A 21,159-nucleotide genomic window follows, 5' to 3' on the forward strand; every position below is an offset into this window, starting at 1 on the left:
TTATATATCGAGCTTCTGGTGTGTGTCAGGTATGTATTTTGTCAAGAGCTGAGTACACATTGTAAAATTATCAAACATTCCTGTTGTTGCTGGATCTATGCATATGTGTATAGCATTACAAATAAAAATTCTCCTAAAAAGCAAAGTCATCAGAGGCCTAATAACAGGAAGACTATGATTTAGATTGAAGATCAAGTATAGTTTTCCTAGAGATGTGGTATTTGAGGAGAGGCCTAAATGATGAGCAGAAATTAGCAGGGCCAGTGATGTTGTTGGGGAGTGGCATATACCAGCCAAAGGGAGATCCCCTCTAGAAAGATTTTGAAGGGTGAAGAGAACTTGGTTGGCCGGCGCCGCGGCTCACTAGGCTAATCCTCCGCCTAGCGGCGCCGGCACACCGGGTTCTAGTCCCGGTCGGGGCGCCGGATTCTGTCCCGGTTGCCCCTCTTCCAGGCCAGCCCTCTGCTGTGGCCAGGGAGTGCAGTGGAGGACGGCCCAGGTGCTTGGGCCCTGCACCCCATGGGAGACCAGGAAAAGCACCTGGCTCCTGGCTCCTGCCATCGGATCAGCGCGGTGCGCTGGCCGCAGCACGCCGGCCGCGGCAGCCATTGGAGGGTGAACCAACGGCAAAAAGGAAGACCTTTCTCTCTGTCTCTCTCTCTCACTGTCCACTCTGCCTGTCAAAAAAAAAAAAAAAAGGAAGAGAACTTGGTATGCTTGAAGGACTAGGGCTTTCTGAGCAGGTGGAAATAGGATGAGACCAGGTTGCAGAGGTGTGCGGAAGCCCTCCTGTTGGTCATATTGGTAATTGCCAGAGAGTTTAGATTTTCAGTAGTAGAAGGCTAGACCAGCTATCTCTCCAGTTGCTGAATAACTTAGAAGTAGCTGGAGCATAATAGAAAGACTTACAAGATTGTTATGGTTGTCTAGGAAAGACATGATGCTGGGCTAAGAGTATAATAATTAGATGAGGGCAGTTTTAAGACGTTTCTGCCAATTTACCTAGACTAGATTCGGCCAATGATTGTATGGGGGTAGAGGGAAAAAGATAACATATTTGGCATTTGAGAGCATAACTGGCTTTATTTTGATGTCTGGAAATAATTTCAGCTGCCTGGTATCACTATTTTCACTGACATTTTCCATAATAATAGTTGTTAGCACTGAGCACTTAATATTAGATCATTTTCCTGTGTTACAGTCCTCATCTTTATATCAGTCATGAGTTGAGTATTCTACCCATTTTAACTCATGAGGAAAAGATTCAGATTAAGTATTTGCCTTGGAATATAAAACTGGAGCTCACCTTTCCTATGTTGACATAGCGTTCCTCTCTTCTCACAGGGCAAATTTCATCCTGTCTTACTCTTTTCTCAAACTTGAGCTGCCTACCTTCTTAGTCACTTCCATAATGTTTTCTCCCAAGGTCAACATTGCAGAATTAATTCCAAAGCAAACTATTTTCAGTGACTCCTCACCCTATATCACGCTGTATCCACAGAAGATGTTTATTCACCTTCCATGCCCACCAATTTTGTTCAGCATTTTAGACTTGCTACTGGCTGTGCCACCCATCATGTGAATTCGCCAACAATATATCTTTGCAGAGTCACTGGTCCTTCTTGCATGTATACATTTCAACATGTTTATTCTTCTTGTACAACATCCCCAGAACTGGTTGGGGAAATTACTGTAGAATCCCTCAAAACTAGATGTGTTCATCTCATACCCAGCAAACCAATTACTGACACTGGGGTGGTAAAAGTAGATATTTATTCCAAAGCACACGGCAAGGAGCCAGTCAGCTATCACTTAATTCCCAGGCTCCCCAAGAAGTTAGTGGTAAAGTTTCTTATAGAGATGTGTGTTCAGTTCATGTCCAGGTCCCTGGTTCATCTGCAGTGTTTATGGTCCTCTTTACTTGGTGGGTGGTACTGTGTTCTGTGGGGAATTTTGATGATGGCGAGTGGGCTTCAGTCTGGGAACCGTGTACAGGTGGTAGTCAAGGAGCTGGCAGAAGTAAGAGGCAAGGGCTTGTCTTTCCCTCCAGGGCCCTTGGAGGGAGTTCAACAGCCATGCCAGATTTTGAACTTTCAAGCTTTTTAGAACTATGAGAAGATAAACTTCTGTTGTTAGAAGCCTCTGAATATGTGGCCTTTCATTATAGTTGCCTCAAGAAACTGACACAGTCACTCATTCGTTCTGTGATCCCAAGAAATTTCTGAAAACTTTTTGCTTGGAGATTGAGGTTCCTGGAAAGGAAATCTTTCAGTACAAAGTTGAACATCAGCGTGCTATCTATGGGCAAAATAAACGAACTCATGAATCCAAAGACTAGGGCTGGTCGCACCACTTCCTCAATTCAGCAAATTAATTTTTTTTTTTTTTGACAGGCAGAGTGGACAGTGAGAGAGAGAGACAGAGAGAAAGGTCTTCCTTTGCCGTTGGTTCACCCTCCAATGGCCGCCGCGGCCAGCGTGCTGCGGCCGGCGCACCGCGCTGATCCGATGGCAGGAGCCAGGAGCCAGGTGCTTCTCCTGGTCTCCCATGGGGTGCAGGGCCCAAGCACCTGGGCCATCCTCCACTGCACTCCCTGGCCACAGCAGAGGGCTGGCCTGGAAGAGGGGCAACCGGGACAGAATCCGGCGCCCCGACCGGGACTAGAACCCGGTGTGCCGGCGCCGCTAGGCGGAGGATTAGCCTAGTGAGCCGCGGCGCCGGCCAGCAAATTAAATTTTTAAAAAGATCTGTTTATTTATTGAGAGGCACAGTGAGAGGTCCTCCAACCACTGGTCCACTACTCAAATGGCCACAACGGCTGGAGCTGGGCTGATCCAAAGCCAGGAGCCTCATCTGGGTCTCCCACATGGGTGCAGGGGCCCAAGCACCCCAGACCATCCTCCCCTGCCTTCCTAGGCCACCAGCAGAGAGCTGGACCAGAAGAGGAGCATCCAGAACATGAACCAGCGCCCATGTGGGATGCCAGTGTCGCAGGTGGAGACTTAACATACTACACAGTGCCTGCCTCAGCAAACTGATTTTAGTAAGAAGTTGATTGACAATCATAAAAGCAGGGAAAGGAAATTTTAAGCTAAGGGAGGGAGGCTGGGACACTCGATCCTGATGATATCTGGTATCTGCCTTCAAGGCACTGTATAGGGGCTGTACACAATAGTCTTTTGATGTAGGTCTGATAATTACCTATAGATTGTGAAAACAGACAATCTGATGTTCTGTGCATGAGTATGTATGTTTAGATGTGTGTATAAGTCATTAGAATTGCTGTGGAATATGGAGGATGACACTGGATACTGTGTATTCAGAGGTTTAAGGTGATTCTGATCCACGCCAGAACACTGTCGACTTCCCTAATCACCTTCCCAGCTTATTTCATTACCTTGCCTTAACAGCTGTGCTTTTCTTGTCAATATTTGCTTAGCTGTATTTGAGAAATATCTAAGCTTGTACTTTCCCAAATAGTATTTTCAGCTTAGTCCTCCCATTTCTTTTTTTGAAGCTTAACTTCCGCAGAATAGGAAAGAACGAATATTTGCCTCTTCATTTTCTTTCAGATCTGGAATCATTGTGTGAAACCAAGGTATTATCTCTAAAAAAAGGCATTTCAGTCAAGTCATACTTACCCATGGAGACATGCCAACTTTCATTCAGCCCACATTTCTTACTCCACATCAAAAAACTGTTTGTGAACAGAAACCCTGTGAATGTAAGACATGCAGTAGGACCTTTAATCAGGACTCAAAGCTTATTCAATATCGGAGAATTCATTCTGCTGAAAAACCCTATGAGTGTAAGGAGTGTGGGAAATCTTTTAGTCATGGCTCACTGGTTACTCGACATCAGAGGGTCCACACTGGTGAAAAACCATATGAATGTAAAGAATGCGGCAAAGCTTTCAGTTGTAGTTCATATTTTTCTCAACATCAGAGGATTCACACTGGTGAAAAACCTTATGAGCATAAGGAATGTGGAAAGGCCTTTAATTATTGCTCAAATCGTAATGATCATCTGAGAATTCACACTGGTGAGAAACCCTATGAATGTAAAGTATGTGGAAAAGCCTTTACTAAAAGTTCTCAACTGTTTCCCCATCTGAGAATTCATACAGGTGAGAAACCTTCTGAATGTAAGGAGTGTGGGAAAGCCTTCACTCAACACTCCAGGCTTATTCAGCGACGGAGAATGCACACTGGTGAGAAACCTTACGAATGTCAAGAATGTGGGAAGGCCTTCAGTAGTGCCTCAACACTTACTAACCACCACAGAATTCACGCTGGTGAAAAACTCTGAGTGTAAAGAGTGTGGCAAGGCCTTTAGTCAGAGCTCAGAACTTCTCCAACATCAGAGAATCCATACAGATGAAAAACCCTACGAATGCAATGAATGTGGGAAGGCCTTTAACAGAGGCTCAAATCTGACTAGACACCAGAGAGTTCACACTGGCCAAAAACCCTATGACGGTAAGGCATGTGGAAAGGCCTTTGGCAGCCATTCAGGCCTCGTCCTCCTTGAGGGAATTCATACTGGGTGAATGAAAGAAGGGACGTAAAGGTTTCACCTTTATAATGATTTTTTTAAACAGTAATGAATACAAACCAGGAAATGCATGATCAAAAGTTCTCTCATGTATTAGTGTGTTTTTTTGTTGTTGTTGTTGTTTTGACAGGCAGAGTGGACAGTGAGAGAGAGAGAGAGAGAGAGAGGGAGAAAGGTTCACCGCGGCTGGTGCACCGCACTGATCCAAAGGCAGGAGCCTTCCTCCTGGTCTCCCATGGGGTGCAGGGTCCAAGCACCTGGGCCATCCTCCACTGCACTCCCTGGCCACAGCAGAGAGCTGGCCTGGAAGAGGGGCAACCGGGACAGAATCTGGTGCCCCAACTGGGACTAGAACCCAGTGTGCCGGCACCACAAGGCAGAGGATTAGCCTATTGAGCCATGGCGCTGGCCCTCTCATGTATTAGTTTTCTAGGTCTACCACAACAAAGTACCAAATACCAAAAACTTGGGGTCTTAAAAAATTTATTATCTCACAGTTTTTGATTCTGGAAATCTAAAACCAAGGTTGTTGGTTCCTTCTAAGGATAATGTATTCTATGAATTTCTCCTAGCAATCCTAGGCATTCCTTGGCTTATAGATGGATCATTCCAATCTCTGCCCCATCTTTGCATTATATTCTCCTTGTGCACCTCTGTCTTTGCATCCTTTTCATTAGGTGGACACCATTCTTATTGGATTAGGGTCATCTGATGACCTCATCTCTTTTTTTTTTCCAGAATAAATAAGCAGTTTTTTTAATAGTTACTTAAATATATTCCCAAAGTGAAGCGTGTTCATAGTTCATTTACAAGTGCAATGTTACACCAGTAAATGTTACATGACCTGCTGTAGAAAGTAAATAACGCTGATTAAGAATCAGTCCTGAAATAGTCTGCTGAATTTCTAATTCTAATAAATAGATTAAAAACACAATTGTGAATGGTATAAAGATGTAAGAAACATACGTGATAAAATCAACCTCAAAAATAGAGAATCCACACTCTTCCCAGATAATTTAGGAACTCAGACATTTTCCTCACCTGAAACATGATGGCCACAGAGAATATGGTAAAGATGCCTTTCAATGGTTGGAGTATATAAATCTCCAGAATATGAGTACTGATGATCAATGGATCAAAAGCAACAGAATTTAGAAAACACATTTAAACCTGAAGTAATTGTAGAAATAAGATGATTTACAAAGAATTATTGAGCTCTAATCATCATCAGAGTCTGAATCGTATTTCTTTCCTCCTCGGATAGTTTTCTTCTCCAGCTTTGTGAAGTTTGTTCCAAATTTCTTTTGGTTCTGAAATGGTGGCTCCATTAAATTTCCACTGTAGTTAAGAATATCAGAGCAACCGAGCCTCCATTCCAGAGTTTCCGTAGTGAAATCATCTGAATTTCCTAGGTCGGTAAATCCAACAACATAATCTTGTGTTTTCCCGTCTTTTACCAGTGCCAGTGTGGGAATGACTTTGATACGCAGTCTCTCACAAAGGAAAGGTGCTTTTTCCACGTTCAGCTTCAAAAATTTTGTCTCAAGATGTTTCTTGGACAATATCACCAAATGTCTGTCTAGTATTTTACACCTGAATGTAGAATCTCTGTAGAAACGGCAAACCACTTTTTTGCTCTCCTTGACTTCTTGAAAAAGGTCTCTCTCACTAGGAGTTTCTCTATATTCCCCATGTCCTTTAGAAAGCCATTCTTGTTTCTGCTGTTGAGCTTTCCTTAGTGCCTCAAGTCTCTTTCCTTTGAGGCGTTCCAATTCATCCTCGTCCATCTGATCCAGTTTCTGAATTTCAGAATCCAAATGTTCTTCCACCAGCTTGGTAGTCTGAAGCAACTGGTTCTCCAGGACTTTGGAAAACATGTCGACAGATGCGTCTGCTTCCAGTCTTCCAAATGGCACAGTTCAGCCTTGGGCCAAGCTCTCGCCGATTCCTGAGAAGTGAGGGCAACAGCCGCTTAACAAGAGCGGTCCACTCTGGTTTCAGCCTCTCAGCCGCTGCCGGCGGGCGCGGACATTGATGACCTCATCTTGACTTCATTATATTTGGAAAGATCCTGTTTCCATATAGGATCACATTCAAAGTTACCAGGAATTAGGGCTTCAACATATCTTGGAGGTGAGGAGGGACACAGCTCAACACTTAACACCCTATTTACACTATTTTGTTCAACATATCAATCAAATATGTTTTAAAATGTGAATTTAAGGTTGGAATTAAACCCTGAAAAGGAAAGATTCCATCCCCAAACTACTTATTCAATAATTCTTTCCTCATGGCTTGTTCCCCTCCCCTCTTGATACATTTATGTTTATATTAACCTTTTTTTTTAAGATTTATTTATTTGAAAGGCAGAGTAACAGAGAGGCAGAAGCAGAGAGAGAGAGAGACAGAGGTCTTTCATCCACTGGTTCACTCTCCAGATGGCCACAACAGCCAGGACTGCGCTGATCCGAAGCCAGGAGCCGGGAGCAGATTCCCTGTCTCCTGTGTGGGTATAGGGGCTCAAGCAGTTGGACCATCTTCTACTGCTTTCCCAGGCCATAGTAGAGAGCTGAATCAGAAGTGGAGCAGCCGGAACTCAAACCAGCGTCCATATGAGATGCCGGCACTGCAGGTGGCAGCTTTACCTGCTACACCACAGTGCCAGCCACAGCCTATGTTTTAGGGCCATCTGTTCCATTTATATGAACTACAGATCTCAGCTTCTACCAGTACTATACAGTAAATTGTGTTACACTGTAATATATGAGTGTTACATTGACTCATAACTCCTGGCAGAATTGTAACTTTGTTTTTGAAGCCACTGTTTTGTTCCTTTTGTACAATTATGTTTTCTTACTGTGGGGGCGGGGGAAGAAAAGAAAAACAAAAAATACCAGGGAACATAAAGAAGAAACAAAGATTATTTGTAATTCTCCTTACTGAATATGACTACTTTCAAGTGATAAAAGAAATCATTCCAGGCTGGCGCCACAGCGCCTCTGCCTGCAGCGCTGGTACCCTGGGTTCTAGTCCCAGCCGGGGTGCTGGTTCTGTCCCGGTTGCTCCTCTTCCAGTCCAGCTCTCTGCTGTGGCCTGGGAAGGCAGTGGAAGATGGCCCAAGTGTTTGGGCCCTGCACCCACATGGGACACCAGGAGGAAGCACCTGGCTCCTGGTTTCGGGTCGGCGCAGCATGCCAGCCAAAGCAGCCATTTGGGGAGTGAACCAACAGAAGGAAGACCTTTCTCTCTCTCTGTCTCTCTCTCACTGTCTAACTCTGCCTGTCAAAAAAATAAATAAATAAATAAATAAAAATAAAGAGAGGGAAAAAAAAGAAAGAAAAGAAATCATTCCAGAGACCAGCACTGTGGCACAGTGGGTTAACACCCTGGCCTGCAGTGCTGGTATCCCACATGGGCGCCGGTTCGAGACCTAACTGCTCCACTTCCAGTCCAGCTCTCTGCTATGGCCTGGGAAAGCAGGAGAAGATGGCCCAAGTCCTTGGGCCCCTGCACCCGCATGGGAGACCTGGAAGAAGCTCCTGGCCCAGGCTTCAGATCGGCACAGCTCTGGCAGCTGTGGCCAATTCGGAAGTGAACCATTGGATGGAAGACCTCTCTCTCTCTCTCTCTCTCTCCCCCCCCTCTCCTCTCTCTGTGTAATCCTTTCAAATAAATAAATAAATCTTTAAAAACACAAAAAACATTGCATTTTATTTTAAATAGTAATTATAATATACATTCTTTACTATAACCTGCTTTTATCTTGCCAAAGTAAATAATGATTAATATTTCTCTAAGTATAGATCTTTATCAGTTTTTTAAAAATGCTTTTAATATGCTGTTGGATACCATTTGCTAGTATTTTATTGAAGATTTTCACACCTATATTTACAAGGATATTGGCTTGTAACATTTTTTTCTTTTGTCCTTGTCCACAAAAACATTTTCAGATTGTCATGATCCCCTGAGAGAAACCTCACATGGACCCCATTCATTGCCTGCCATACCTGAGTAAGTGTGCTGATGGAACACTCTCTTACATTGCCACAGAGCAGGCTGAAGTTTTTGGATTGTTGGTTATGTCACCATATAGGTCTTTGATCTGTTTTAAGTATGGTATAAGTCAAATTTCAAGTTTGTTCTTTTGCATGCATACTCAGTTTTTCTCAGTCCTTTTTTTTTTTTTCAAATGACTGTCCTTTCCACATTGATTTTGGCATCCTTGTCATAAGGAATTTGACCATGTATGCAAATATCCAACAATCCAAAAGTCTCCTTCCTGAGTTTCATCTCAAGAGAGTCTGAATAGTGTGTTTTTGGACCATAGAAGGGAATTCCTTGATGTACCATGGGAAATAGGATCAATAGGATTAGGAAAAGGAAGTTCAGTGTCTGTTCATGCACTTTTCTTCTCTTCTGTGGTTACTGAGGGTACCAGATGAGGGTTACAGCAACTATGGTAGAGGAGACAAATTCTCAAGGGATAGATTCCAGATTGAGTAAAGTAATTCCTAGGGTGAACAGGAGAATACCTTTGAGTAGGGCAAGAGGACTGATTCCTGGCAGGAAATACGGATGAGTTTCCGGTTACTTGTCTTTCTCTCTCTCGAATAGGAGCTTTAGATCAGGCAGTAGTTCGCTTGATGAGGTGGAGTTCGTTTCTTTAGATCCTGTGGCTGCCTTTACCTGGGAGTGGTGGATCCCAAAGTGTTACTCCCTGTAACTTTAAGGCAGAGTTAGTTGTATGTATTACCAAAAATGGACCTTCCTATTTAGGCAGTAACTGATCTGGGGGATATCTCCTCTCCGTGCCTTTAAATAGAAGCAGTCTCCCAGATGGAGTGGATGTAGTTAAGTCTGAAGGGGAGGGTGGCTCGTGGTTTCCATAGGCCAATAAGGGCCTTTATAATTTTACCTACTTGAGTATCATATAGATATAGTTCTGCTTCTTTGGAATCTGTTTTCTGGCCTCCTTGGAACAAGTCTTCCAGGGAGTCAAAGTTCCTTGCATAATTTGGCCAGAGTTTTCTTTAGGGTCTTATTTGTTCTCTCTACCTGTCAAGATGATTATTGGTCTCCAGGCTGAGTGGAGATGCCTGATCCCCAACTCCTTATAAGTATGTTTGGTATTGACAATCTGAAAACTAGGCCTTTGTCCCTCCATATGGACTTAGGTAGTCCATATCTGGGGATGATCTCCTTCAGAAATAGCTTAGAGACCTTGGGAGCTGTTTCAGAACGGGTGGCAATTGGGGCTGATACTGTGGTGCAGTGGGTTAAAGCCCTGACCTGCATATGGGTGCTGATCCCTGTCCAGGCTGCTCCTCCTCTGGTCTAGCTCTCTGCTAATGCACCTGGGAAAGCAGCAGAGGATGGCCCAGGTCCTTGGACCCCTGCACCCAGGTGAGAGACCAAGAGGAAGCTCCTGTCTAGATCAGCTCAGCTTCGGCCATTGCAACCATCTGGGGAATGAACCAGTGGGTGGAAGACCCCTCTCTCTCTGTCTCTACCTCTCTCTGTAACTCTTTCAAATAAATAAAATAAATCTTAAAAAAAAAAAAATGGGCTTCTACCCATTCTGAAAATGTGCCGTTGAGAACCAACAGGTATCTAACGTTTTCTGCTGCTCTGGGCATGAAGGAAAAGTCCATTGCCAGTCTTTCTCCAGGCTTCCTTCCCCTACCTTGAACTAACCAGGGTACCTTTGTCCTGGGATGAGTATTAGGGTTATTTATGCAACAGGTTGGGCATTCCTCCATGGCCTCTTTAGTTACAGGGCTTTCATCTGTTTGCATAGCCAATTACAAAGAGCCTCCGGGCCTCAGTAAATGCCTAGTGGGCCTTCTAGATAGCTCAAATTGCTGTTCTCTGGAAAGAATAGTTGTCACGTGGACTATTCAACCATCCTGGATATTCTGTGCTTGGGCAGCCTTTTCAGATTCTTAAGAGGTAGATAAGAAGTTAAAGAGGTTCTGGCAAAGGAGGGAGGGAATGAATGCCATTAGAAAGAGGGAGTCTTCTTCAGCTTCCCTTTTGTTACCCGACAGGTTCCCTGCTTACTGTTAGAAAAATACTGCCTTTCTCTCTCTCTCTCTCACTGTCCACTCTGCCTGTCAAAAAAAAAAAAAAAAAAAAAAAAAAAAAACAACCACCACTGGATTCACCTTCTGAGAAAGAGGACAGTTACTATTACTACAGGCCTGTGGGAGAGATGGGCAAGTCATATCAAGGCCCAAATCAATCCCTCATACAGAGAGAGGTTTGGGAATTTATGGAATAGGACAGTTGGGGCAGACCTGGATAAAACAAAGTGACAGAACATGATAGGTGCAGGGAAAGGAGTGGAGAAAGTTCTTTGAGGTTGATGACTACTGAAGCATCGTTGGAGGTGTGTCAGTTAACATCGTAATGAATGATAACATAACTCTGGTACTCTAAGTTGATCTGCCCTGGCTCCAGTCTCAAGGTTGACTGTAGCTGCTTTTATCCAGTTTTATTGGAGACCCTGGAAAGACAGCTCAGCAGATTTTTTTTTTTTTTTTTTTTTTTTGCAAAAGAAACTACTATAGGATAGCAAGTTACTATGCAACAGGAAGCAAAGAACTATTATTGGCTGTTAGTATGTTAGGCAGCCACAGGAAGTTTGATGTTAAGCAAAGAAGTGGGATCTTTCATTCATGATTTCACTTTTAGCAACTCTGTTGGCCCTGTTACTTCCCTTTCTGACTTCTCTCTCCCCTCTGGTGACGTCTGCAGTGGATCACAGCCACCTTCTGTTGCTTCATCACTGCCTCTAGAAGGCACAAAAATTCTTTTCCATGTTTAATTACTTGATTGTCAGAAGTAAGCATTCCTCTTTGTTTCCAGATTGCCCCATGAGCACAAAGGATGGAATATGGATATTTTAAATCAATGTATAGGTAAGTGGTATTTCCTTCCCTTCCTTCTAAAGCCAAAGCTTTCAACTCAGCCTTTTGGGCTGAGGTTCCTGTTGGGTGGACTATAGCCTCTATTGTGGTATCTGTGGAGATCTCTCCACTTTTCTCTTTCTGGCCTTGGTACAGCAGCGCCCACTGGTGAATCAATCACTCAGCACTTTGGAGAGATTTACTCTGGAGGTCAGGTCTGCTGGAATTAGTGTCTTCAGTGCCTTTATGCACTCACTTTCTTTTTTTTTATTTTTTTTATTTTTTATTTTTTTGACAGGCAGAGTGGACAGTGAGAGAGACAGAGAGAAAGGTCTTCCTTTGCCGTTGGTTCACCCTCCAATGGCCGCCGCGGCCGGCGCGCTGCGGCCGGCGCACCGCGCTGATCCGGTGGCAGGAGCCAGGAGCCAGGTGCTTTTCCTGGTCTCCCATGGGGTGCAGGGCCCAAGAACCTGGGCCATCCTCCACTGCACTCCCTGGCCACAGCAGAGAGCTGGCCTGGAAGAGGGTCAACTGGGACAGAATCCGGCGCCCCAACCGGGACTAGAACCGGGTGTGCCGGCGCCGCTAGGCGGAGGATTAGCCTAGTGAGCCGCGGCGCCGGCCATGCACTCACTTTCAGTATCTCCCAAAAGTTAACTTTTCTGCTTCTTTAAAATGGAGGACAATACCTGCTATGACTTACAGACATGGTAGCCTTAGTAACTGCATTACCATGGCAACCCCTGTCCTCTCAGGAATGTACAGATGAAATGTCAGGTCTGGCAATGGCAGCAAAGGGGCTTCCAAAAGTTTAGCTATTAATTAGTCTAGAAATGCTCACTTACAGTCTGGAATCTGGTCAAAAGGATCAGTGTCTGGCCCTCTTGGGAGTTCATGTAACTTAACTGTGAGACCAAAACTAGGGATTCAGATTCTACTGGGCATTTTCAAGAAGCCCTTCAATTGTTTTAAGTCCCAGGAATGGGTAGTTTACAAATGGCCTTCTCTTTCCTTTGAAAATCCCCTTATCCTTCCCTCCAACAAGACCTGTTGGCTTGATATTTGATATTTTGACACTATAGCCCCTTGGACCCAAAAGATTAAAGACTGTCACTCTATTTGTATCTGAGCTCCCCTTAGTGGGGCTTGCTATTAACATATCACCCATATATTGGAATAGCATCCCCTATTCCAGGGTGAATTCCTCCAAATCTTTAGCCAATACTTTCCTAAATAGAGTAGGAGTTTGTGAATCCCTGGGGGAGGACTGTCCAACATACATTCTGTTTTTTCCCACAATGGGTTCTTGCCATTCAAAGAATTCGAGGTCTTGGAACTCAGGGTTGAAGAACGAAGAGAAGCCATCCTGGCCAGTGCCGCGGCTCACTAGGCTAATCCTCCGCCTAGCGGCGCCGGCACACCGGGTTCTAGTCCTGGTCGGGGTGCCGGATTCTGTCCCGGTTGCCCCGGTTGCCCCGGTTGCCCCTCTTCCAGGCCAGCTCTCTGCTGTGGCCAGGGAGTACAGTGGAGGATGGCCCAAGTGCTTGGGCCCTGCACCCCATAGGAGACCAGGAGAAGCACCTGGCTCCTGCCTTCGGATCAGCACGATGCGCCGGCCGCGGCAGCCATTGGAGGGTGAACCAACGGCAAAGGAAGACATTTCTCCCTGTCTCTCTCTCACTGTCCGCTCTGCCTGTCAAAAAAAAAAAAAAAAAAAAAGCCATCCTTTAGGTCTAAAACAGAATACAACTTGCAATCAGGTGGAAGAGTAGACAGTAAGGAATATGGGTTGGGAACCACTTTATCAGTGTTTTCTGCAGCCTCATTTACTGTCCTCAAGTCCTGCAGTAACCTGTATTTACCATTTGGCTGTTTTACTGGAAGGATGAAGGTGTTACAGACAGATTGGCATGACCTGAGGATACCTTGTTCCAGGAGTCTAGTTGCTACTGGTTTACTTCCTATGAATCATTCTTTGAAAGGGGCTAGGTCAGACCAAAGTCAGGAGCCTGGAATTCCATCTGGCTCCTGATGTACTTGGGCTTCTGCACCCTTGTGGTAGACCTGGATGGATCCTGGCTCCTGGCTTTGGCCCAGCCCTCCCTAGCTGTTGCAAGCTTTTGGGGAATGAACTAGAGGAAGGGAGATTTCTCTGTCTCTATAATAAATGGGTAAATAAAACCAAAGCACACAATCAGGAACAGCATTAATTTCACAACTATTTTTCATTGTCTTATTTATTGTAGGAGATTGTATTTTCATTAGAATTTTCCAAGTGTACAAACTGTATCAACAATGGTTCATTTGTCTCATAATTACTGATAAGTCGAAAGAATTTTACTTCTCAACCAGCAATTATTGAGGGCCTATATGTACTGTAGGTCAAACCTATTGGCCATATTTTAAAAGCTACTTCTATAGGTGATCCCCCAGAATAAATGGCCATCCTATACTGTTCTAACACTCATAGCAATAATGTTAATTTTTGCCTATTTGTTTTTCCTTTACAATAGGATAAGCGTCTTCAGACTATCATAATGTAATCACTTAGTTTTTGTTTTCCTTTTTTGGTTGCACTAGAAGTATAAAATGCAAATTTCTGAAGCACTGACTCTTATGTCCAACCATTTTTAGTGACTTCTGAGACAGGACCTACCCTTCTTTCTTTCCAAGTCCTTCACTCTGTTCCTGCCAGTGAAGACCCAGGGAACTTTAACCATCAGCACCCACTGACAGCCCATGGCAACAAGATTCACTGGTCTTACCTGATTATCCTAGTGGGCACTCCCTACCCCCAGGGCTGACTTTGTAGGCATGCCTTCCAAGGCTCCACGCTGGTTTAATACTCTGCTATTGCCATGTTGAAATTCTTGATGCTTTTTGAAGAATTCCTAACCCCCAGATTCTTGCCACCCACTTCCCATTTTCAATCACTCACACCCAATCCCTGCACTCATCCTTTTGCAGGCCCATGCATTGCTCACCTTAGCCCTAGAGGTGTTCCACCCTGCAAGGCTGCTGTGCCTGCTCATCTGCACTCTCGGCTGTTGTAGCTGGCTGCAGAGGGCGCCCCTGTGCAGGATGCTGATGGGTGGGGTTGTGTGATATTTGAGCCCATTGACTTGTTTATCCCTGGGGGTGGACATTTTCAAAGGTTTTTTCAAACTACATTGCCCCCAACTTTTTCTGGCCCAGAGATTTTTGTTGTTCAGGTAGAACAAACGATTGATGATAACCTATTGCCATCCTTTCTGTGGGGACCCCCGTGGTAACAGTCATAGGACACCCTGATAGGGCATAGCAGACTGCTATTTTGGAGAAGTTCTGGACAACTTAGATTCTGCCTCCGGGTTGGGGGAAAAAATCAGAGAGGCCATGGCAGGGGAGGTTTCCTTTTCGATAGGCAAAGTGGGTTTGGGTTCCCCTGTGTTGGAGTCTGGAAAGAGGGACTTAGTGGACAAACACATGGGAAGGGCAGAGATAGGGAAGGATGCTTAGTTAGGGAGAGTATGGCTCCAGTGGCACTTTCCAAGTTCCTGATCCACAGACGCTATGGGAGGTGTTTGTTGTTTGAAGCCACTAAGCTATGGAGGTAATTTGTTATTCAAGAATACAGCTTCCTTGCTGCTCTCCAACGTTGCAGGCACATCCCTATCGTAGGATCTTTGCACTGTTCCCCCTGTCTGCAGTACTTTTTTCTAGATCATTACATTGTTAGACCTTTTATTTCCTTCAGGTCTTAAAAAGCAGGTGTTACTTTTGAAGCCTTTCCTAGCTACCATATCAAAAGTTTCCCTCTCCTCCTATTTTATATCTCCTCACCGTGGTGTGTGTGTGTGTGTTTGCCCCTTGACTATTATCAATGTTTCCTTTTCTGTTTGCTACTATATCCTGAGTGCCTAAGAGTACCTGGCTTGAAATAAGTATTTTGCGGGTACTTGTGATTAAATGAGTGTATTCACTTCTGTTTAGAGGAACACTCCCACTTAGGGTGCCCTGCAGCAGACATGAGGCTTACTTAGATCCCTATTTGAACTAATTGCCTTCCTCACTCCTTCTTACTTTCAAATGTTTCCTCCATGAGCTGAGTGGACTCTAGATTGGCTCCCAGTGATCTCTGCTGTCTGGTAGTCTGGAAAGAAAAATCATTTGTGTAATTCTTTCTCACTGAGCATGGCTGGGACCAGTATTCTGATACAACAAAGCAAAAGTGATATCATTTCTGTTGTGATGCAACATAAAATTATAACTTCTGTATTAGTAATAGAATTTCAAACAAGCTACTATGATGTGAAACTACACTTTGGAGAGGCCCATTATGGCAAGAAACTGAGAGTGGCCTCCAAACCACAGCCTGCAAGAAATCAAGGCCCTTAGTCTAACAGGTAACAAGGAACTGAGTTCTGCCAACAGTCTGTGATCTTGGAGGCAGATGCTTTCTTAGTTGAGGATCAGATGTGACTAAGCTCTGGCCAACACTTTGACCATCCCTTTGTGAGACCCAGAACCAAAGGATTCAACTAAGCCATGGGTGAGCTTCTGACTCAAACTGTGAGATTCTAAATATGTATTGCTTTAAGCTGTAAGTTTGTGATAATGTGTTGGGTAGCATGAGATAATTAAATACCCAAGTTATTAAAGGTAAGTGCCCATGAATCCCATAACTCAATGTTTCTCATTACTCTATATTCTTCTGAGAAAAGAACACTTTGTTTTAGGGTTTATGATTAGGAATGTGATCCAGATCTAAGGCCCATCCCTGGCTGTCCATCAGAATCACTGGGGATGCCTAAACCCTCTGCCAGAAACTAATCAACCAATACCTGCTAATAAGTATTTTTAAAAGTTCTGCTAAGTATCTTGCCCAAGATTTTTATCAATAAAGAAATAATAACTTTATATTGGTGAAATCTGGCACCTTAACAAAGAAATCAAGTTTGATATTACCAATAAATCTTAACAATGGTGAGAAAGAAAAGTTGATCTAAAAAAGGGCAAAGGACCTGAATACACATTTCTCAAAAGATGACAAATGGCCAGTACTCATATGAAAATGCACAAGACCATTAATTATGTGGGAAATGCAGTTTGAAACCACAATGAGATATTGCCTTACATTTATTAGAAGATGTGGTAAAGATAACAAATGTTGGTAAAGATGTTGACAAAAGGGAATTCTTATACATTGTTGGGGGAATGTTAATTAGTGCAACCATTATAGAAAATAGTATAGCAAGTTCTCAGAAAATTAAAAATAGAAAAGCCATGTGATCCAGCAATCCCACTTTTGGGTGCATATCCAAAAGAAAGGAAATTGGTGTGTTGAAGAGATATTTACATTGCAGCTTTATTCAAAATGGCCAAGATGTGGAATCTACCAACGTGTCCATCAAAGGGATGGATAAAGTGGAACACCATTCAACCTTAAAACAGAAGGAAATCCTGTCATTTATGGCAACATGGGTGAACCTAGAGGACATCCACATGAAGTGAAATAAGTCAGGTACTAAGAAGAAAAATTATTGCATGGTCTCTCTTACACCTTGTATGTGTAATCTAAAGTTGAACTCACAGAAGCAGAGAGTAGAACATTGATTGTCAGGGGCCAGGGTAGGAGAAAATAAGATGTTTGTTAACATGTAAAAAGTCTGTTATGATGAATATGGTTCAATATAGTTCCAGAGATTTGTTGTATAACATGATGACTATAGTTGACAATATACTTGAATATCACAAGCACATTAGATCCTGAATGTTCTCAACACAAAAATAAGTGTATGAAGGGCTAGGTATATTAATTAGCTTAGTTTAAAATCAGTTTACAATGTATACATGCATTAAAACATCAAATATATCAATTGTACACTGTAAAAATAGATATAATCTATCTGCCAATTATACCTTATGGCTTATATTTTATTGAGCTGCAGGAAAAAGACATATCAATACCATGTACTCTGATATGATGCACTGAGGATATGTCACTTCTTTGGTATTATGCATTACTGCATAGCCTCAATATAATCAGGGAAAACTTTAGGTCAAACACAAATTACACTTGATCTTAGCCAAAAGGCCAAGAAGCAATCAAACACAAATTGAGGAAAATTCCACAAAATAACTGGCCAGTATTCTTCAAATATGTCAGAGTCACAGGAGGCAAGAAAAGACTGCTATGGATTGAAGAAACTAAGAAGTAACAAGTGTGCTCTGGGGATCTTGGATTAAACAAAGAACATTTGTGAGAAAACTTGAAATTTTAAAACTGTTTTAAGAATATTTATTTGTGAGGCAGAGAGATAGACATGGAGAGAGAAGAGAAGAGAGAAGAGAGAGAGAGAGAGAAAGAGAAACTTATTCACTGGCTGACTCCCCAAATGCCTTCAAGCCCAGAGTTGAAGCCAGGAGCCCAAGTCAGGAGCTGGAAACTCCATCCAGGTCTGCCACATGGGTGGCAGGGTCCCAGCCCAGGATGTGCATTAGCAGGAATCTGGACTTGGTAACAAAGCTGGGACTTGAACCCAGGCACTCAGATACGGGATGCGGACATCCCAAGTAGCATCTTAACCACCCTGCCAAATGTGCAATGTCCAAAGCCCACTTCTGTTGAAATTTAAATGTCTATGGTTTAAATATGACAATTATATCCACATTAATTTCCTTTTGATAATTGTACTGTGGTTATGTAACATTAGAGAAAACTGGGTGAAAGCTATACAAGAACTCTTTTGTAACTTCTTTATGAGTCTAAAATTAATTCAGAATAAGATGAAGCACTTCTCTCTACTGGGGGTTCTCAAAGTCTCTTTTTGCTCTTCAGATCTACATATTTCCTTTTACTCTCATGATAAGCCCAGGATTGAGCTGGGGAAAGGCTGTAAATCAGGGCAAGATGCCATCTTGTCAGAAAATAGATACATTTTCAAGGTTTCATGCATTTTTGAAATAGTTCCCCCTTTATTTTTCAAAGGACAAAAGCAGTATTTGTTATTAACAACTAAAACAATACAAAGATACATAAATTAAACAATTACTTATATACTCTTCCATTAGGGTGACCATGTTAATACTTTAGTGTATATCCTTCCACACTTTTCACTTACAGGAACATATACATGCATATACACATATAGAGTTTTTTCTAAAAAATAGAAGCATGAGTATTAAGCAATTTTCCCTTTTCACTTAATATGCAACAAACACCTCCACAACTTAGTAGACTTCTATCTTCCCCTTCCCCCCTTTCCCAAATATCTCTTCTTACACATTGTACATATACTTAGTTCAGTCATTTATGCTTTCTGTCTTTCCTTTTTTTTCCCTCTGACCCCCCAATATCTGCATCACCCACCTCCCCCAAACCCAGTAATACTCTTTTATATGTTTCTCCATGCACATAAAATCATATGTAGACATATAGTGATACATGTCCATCATTCATAAACACATAAGGACATTTTGTTGATGATTTGTAAAATACATATCATGCTTTTTTCACTCAAAAAAACATTGTGGAATTCCATTCAAGTCCACTAACATAGTTTAAACTTGTCTACCTTAATGCTGATATAACCATTCTATTGAATGGATCTACTATAGTTCTTTCCTTCCCCCAATTTCCATACGGATGGGCATTTATTTTTTTTTGCTATTACAAATAATTTTACAATAAATAACCATATTCATTTACCATTTATGTACCAGGATTTTTACTTTTAAAGGTAAGATTCTCCAAAGTGGCATTAAGTATTTTAAGTTAATAGCTGCTACCAGTTTACTTTTCAAAAGAGTAATTTGTATTGCCTTTCAAAATTTGTTTCTACCAACAGCTGATGAGAATACTTTGCTCTGGCAGCAAAAAGTATTCATGCACAGCATTATTAACACTTTAATTTGCACTCTGTATCATGTACTGAGGCTTAACACTTTTTGATAGGTTCATCAGCCACTTTTATTTGCTCTTCTCACTACTATCCATATTCTTTGCCATGTTTTGCTACTAGCTTATCCTTTTGTTTGTTTGTGAAGAGTGATTTCTCTTGATCATATCTGCGTATCATTTTCCACTATTACCTGTTGACTTTGCTGATGCATCTTTTGCCATTCAAGACTATACTTTTTATGCAGTCCAATATTTATTCTTAAATAGTTTTTGAGTATCCTGTGTTGGTAATCTCTCTCCACTCCTAGATTGTGTATGTAGTCACTTTTGATTTTAAGGATTGTGTTACTTTAAATTTTTAAGCCTTAACTCCACTTGAAATTTCTTTTTGGATATGGATGTGCTATTGGTCCAACTTTTCCATCTCTCAGATTAAAAACCAATGTGACAGAATTATTTTAAGATAAAATGACTCTCACTATGGTTTATGATTCCAAATCTTTTCATATATAAAAAACTCATATACACCAAGCCCTGTTCTTGAATTTTCTGTGGTTTCATTGAAACATTTATCTGTTCCTTTTCCAATTAAGTTTATTGGAATGGCAAAATGGTACATTCTTATCTGTTAGAAAAGTTTCTTTTTCATTTTTTTCTTAGATGCTCAGGCATTTATTTGTCCTTATGATACTTAAGGTAATTTCATATAAGGAAACAAACCTATTGGTATTCAGTGTAATTCCAAAAGAGTTCCACATAAATTATTGCATCTTTATTGTCAGTACAGAGAACAGCTCTTGATTTCTGTACCTTGCCTTTTCAGAGAACTTCCCAAACTCCAAAAAGACATCTGAATCTCTTCACTTAATGGTAAATAACCATGTCATCAGAAAAAAGGGATAACTTTACCTTTTCCAATTATTTATTCCAATTTTAATTGGATTCATTGGAACTTCCAAAGCAATATTAAATTCATTTTTTAAAAAAAGATGGCTTCAATTTATTAAATGCCTTGGCAGCCTCTATTAGTAATTCATATGATTCTTCCCCTTGAAGCTAATTGTATTGACATATTTCCTGTTAATAAAACAATCCTGCATTCTTGGGATAACTCTTACGTACTCATTACAGTTGTCATTCTTTAGGTGTACTGCTGAATTCTACTTGCTATTATTTTGGTATTCTTGTTTCCATGAGTAAGACTGATCTGGAAATGTTTTCAAACTACCTTTATTTGCTTTTTCTGTTAAAAGTTATTCTGACTTTATAAATAAATTGGGGAGTACAGTCTATGGGTTGAAATATTATAAATATTATTATTTGCTTTTTCTTTTAAAAAATGGAACTAAAGAAATCATCTGAGCCTGAATCATTTTTTCAATTAAAGATCTTTAATAATTTTCCATATTCTTCAGTGGTAATTGTTATATAAAGTATTTTATTATTTTTTAATCATTCTATAATTGTGCTATATCTCCTTTCTAATTCTGGATTACGCAGTCTTACACACAGGCAAATCTTTTTTTTTTTTTTTTTGGACAGGCAGAGTGGACAGTGAGAGAGAGAGAGAGAGAAAGGTCTTCCTTTGCTGTTGGTTCACCCTCCAATGGCCGCCACGGCTGGCGCGCTGCAGCCGGCGCACCGCACTGATCAGATGGCAGGAGCCAGGTACTTCTCCTGGTCTCCCATGGGGTGCAGGGCCCAAGCATTTGGGCACACAGGCAAATCTTAAAAAAAAAAAAAATAGATTCCAAGTGGCCATTTGTTTTCTTTTATGAACAGCATTGACCACTCAGGAGAGCAGACTTATTTCAA

The 21,159-nt window shown here is 42.0% G+C and overlaps 2 protein-coding genes and 1 long non-coding RNA gene across 3 annotated transcripts in view; 2 read left to right on the forward strand and 1 right to left on the reverse strand.

Annotated features, from left to right (window-relative positions):
- Positions 1-21,159, forward strand: part of LOC127491342 (uncharacterized) — a 38,951-nt gene that overhangs the window by 7,946 nt on the left and 9,846 nt on the right. The window contains exons 3-4 of the long non-coding RNA XR_016224780.1: positions 8,505-8,565; positions 11,422-11,474. This is a non-coding gene — a long non-coding RNA (uncharacterized LOC127491342). The remainder of the gene's footprint in view (positions 1-8,504; positions 8,566-11,421; positions 11,475-21,159) is intronic.
- On the forward strand, positions 1,960-4,641 carry LOC149120809 (uncharacterized). The gene is given in 4 exon segments (XM_089320060.1): positions 1,960-2,019; positions 2,168-2,271; positions 3,618-4,301; positions 4,303-4,641. Coding segments are annotated over 4 exon segments (1,095 nt in total). The 3' UTR covers positions 4,550-4,641.
- LOC100344980 (thioredoxin domain-containing protein 9) lies at positions 5,564-6,464 on the reverse strand (the record flags this gene model as incomplete). The annotated part of the gene is made up of 1 exon (XM_070062428.2): positions 5,564-6,464. A coding segment is annotated over one exon (693 nt), but the record flags the coding sequence as incomplete, so codon positions are not given.

This window comes from Oryctolagus cuniculus, chromosome 18, assembly GCF_051225735.1.
Source record: "Oryctolagus cuniculus isolate XC-2025 breed Fujian yellow rabbit chromosome 18, ASM5122573v1, whole genome shotgun sequence".
In the NCBI taxonomy this organism is placed as follows: Eukaryota; Metazoa; Chordata; class Mammalia; order Lagomorpha; family Leporidae; genus Oryctolagus; species Oryctolagus cuniculus.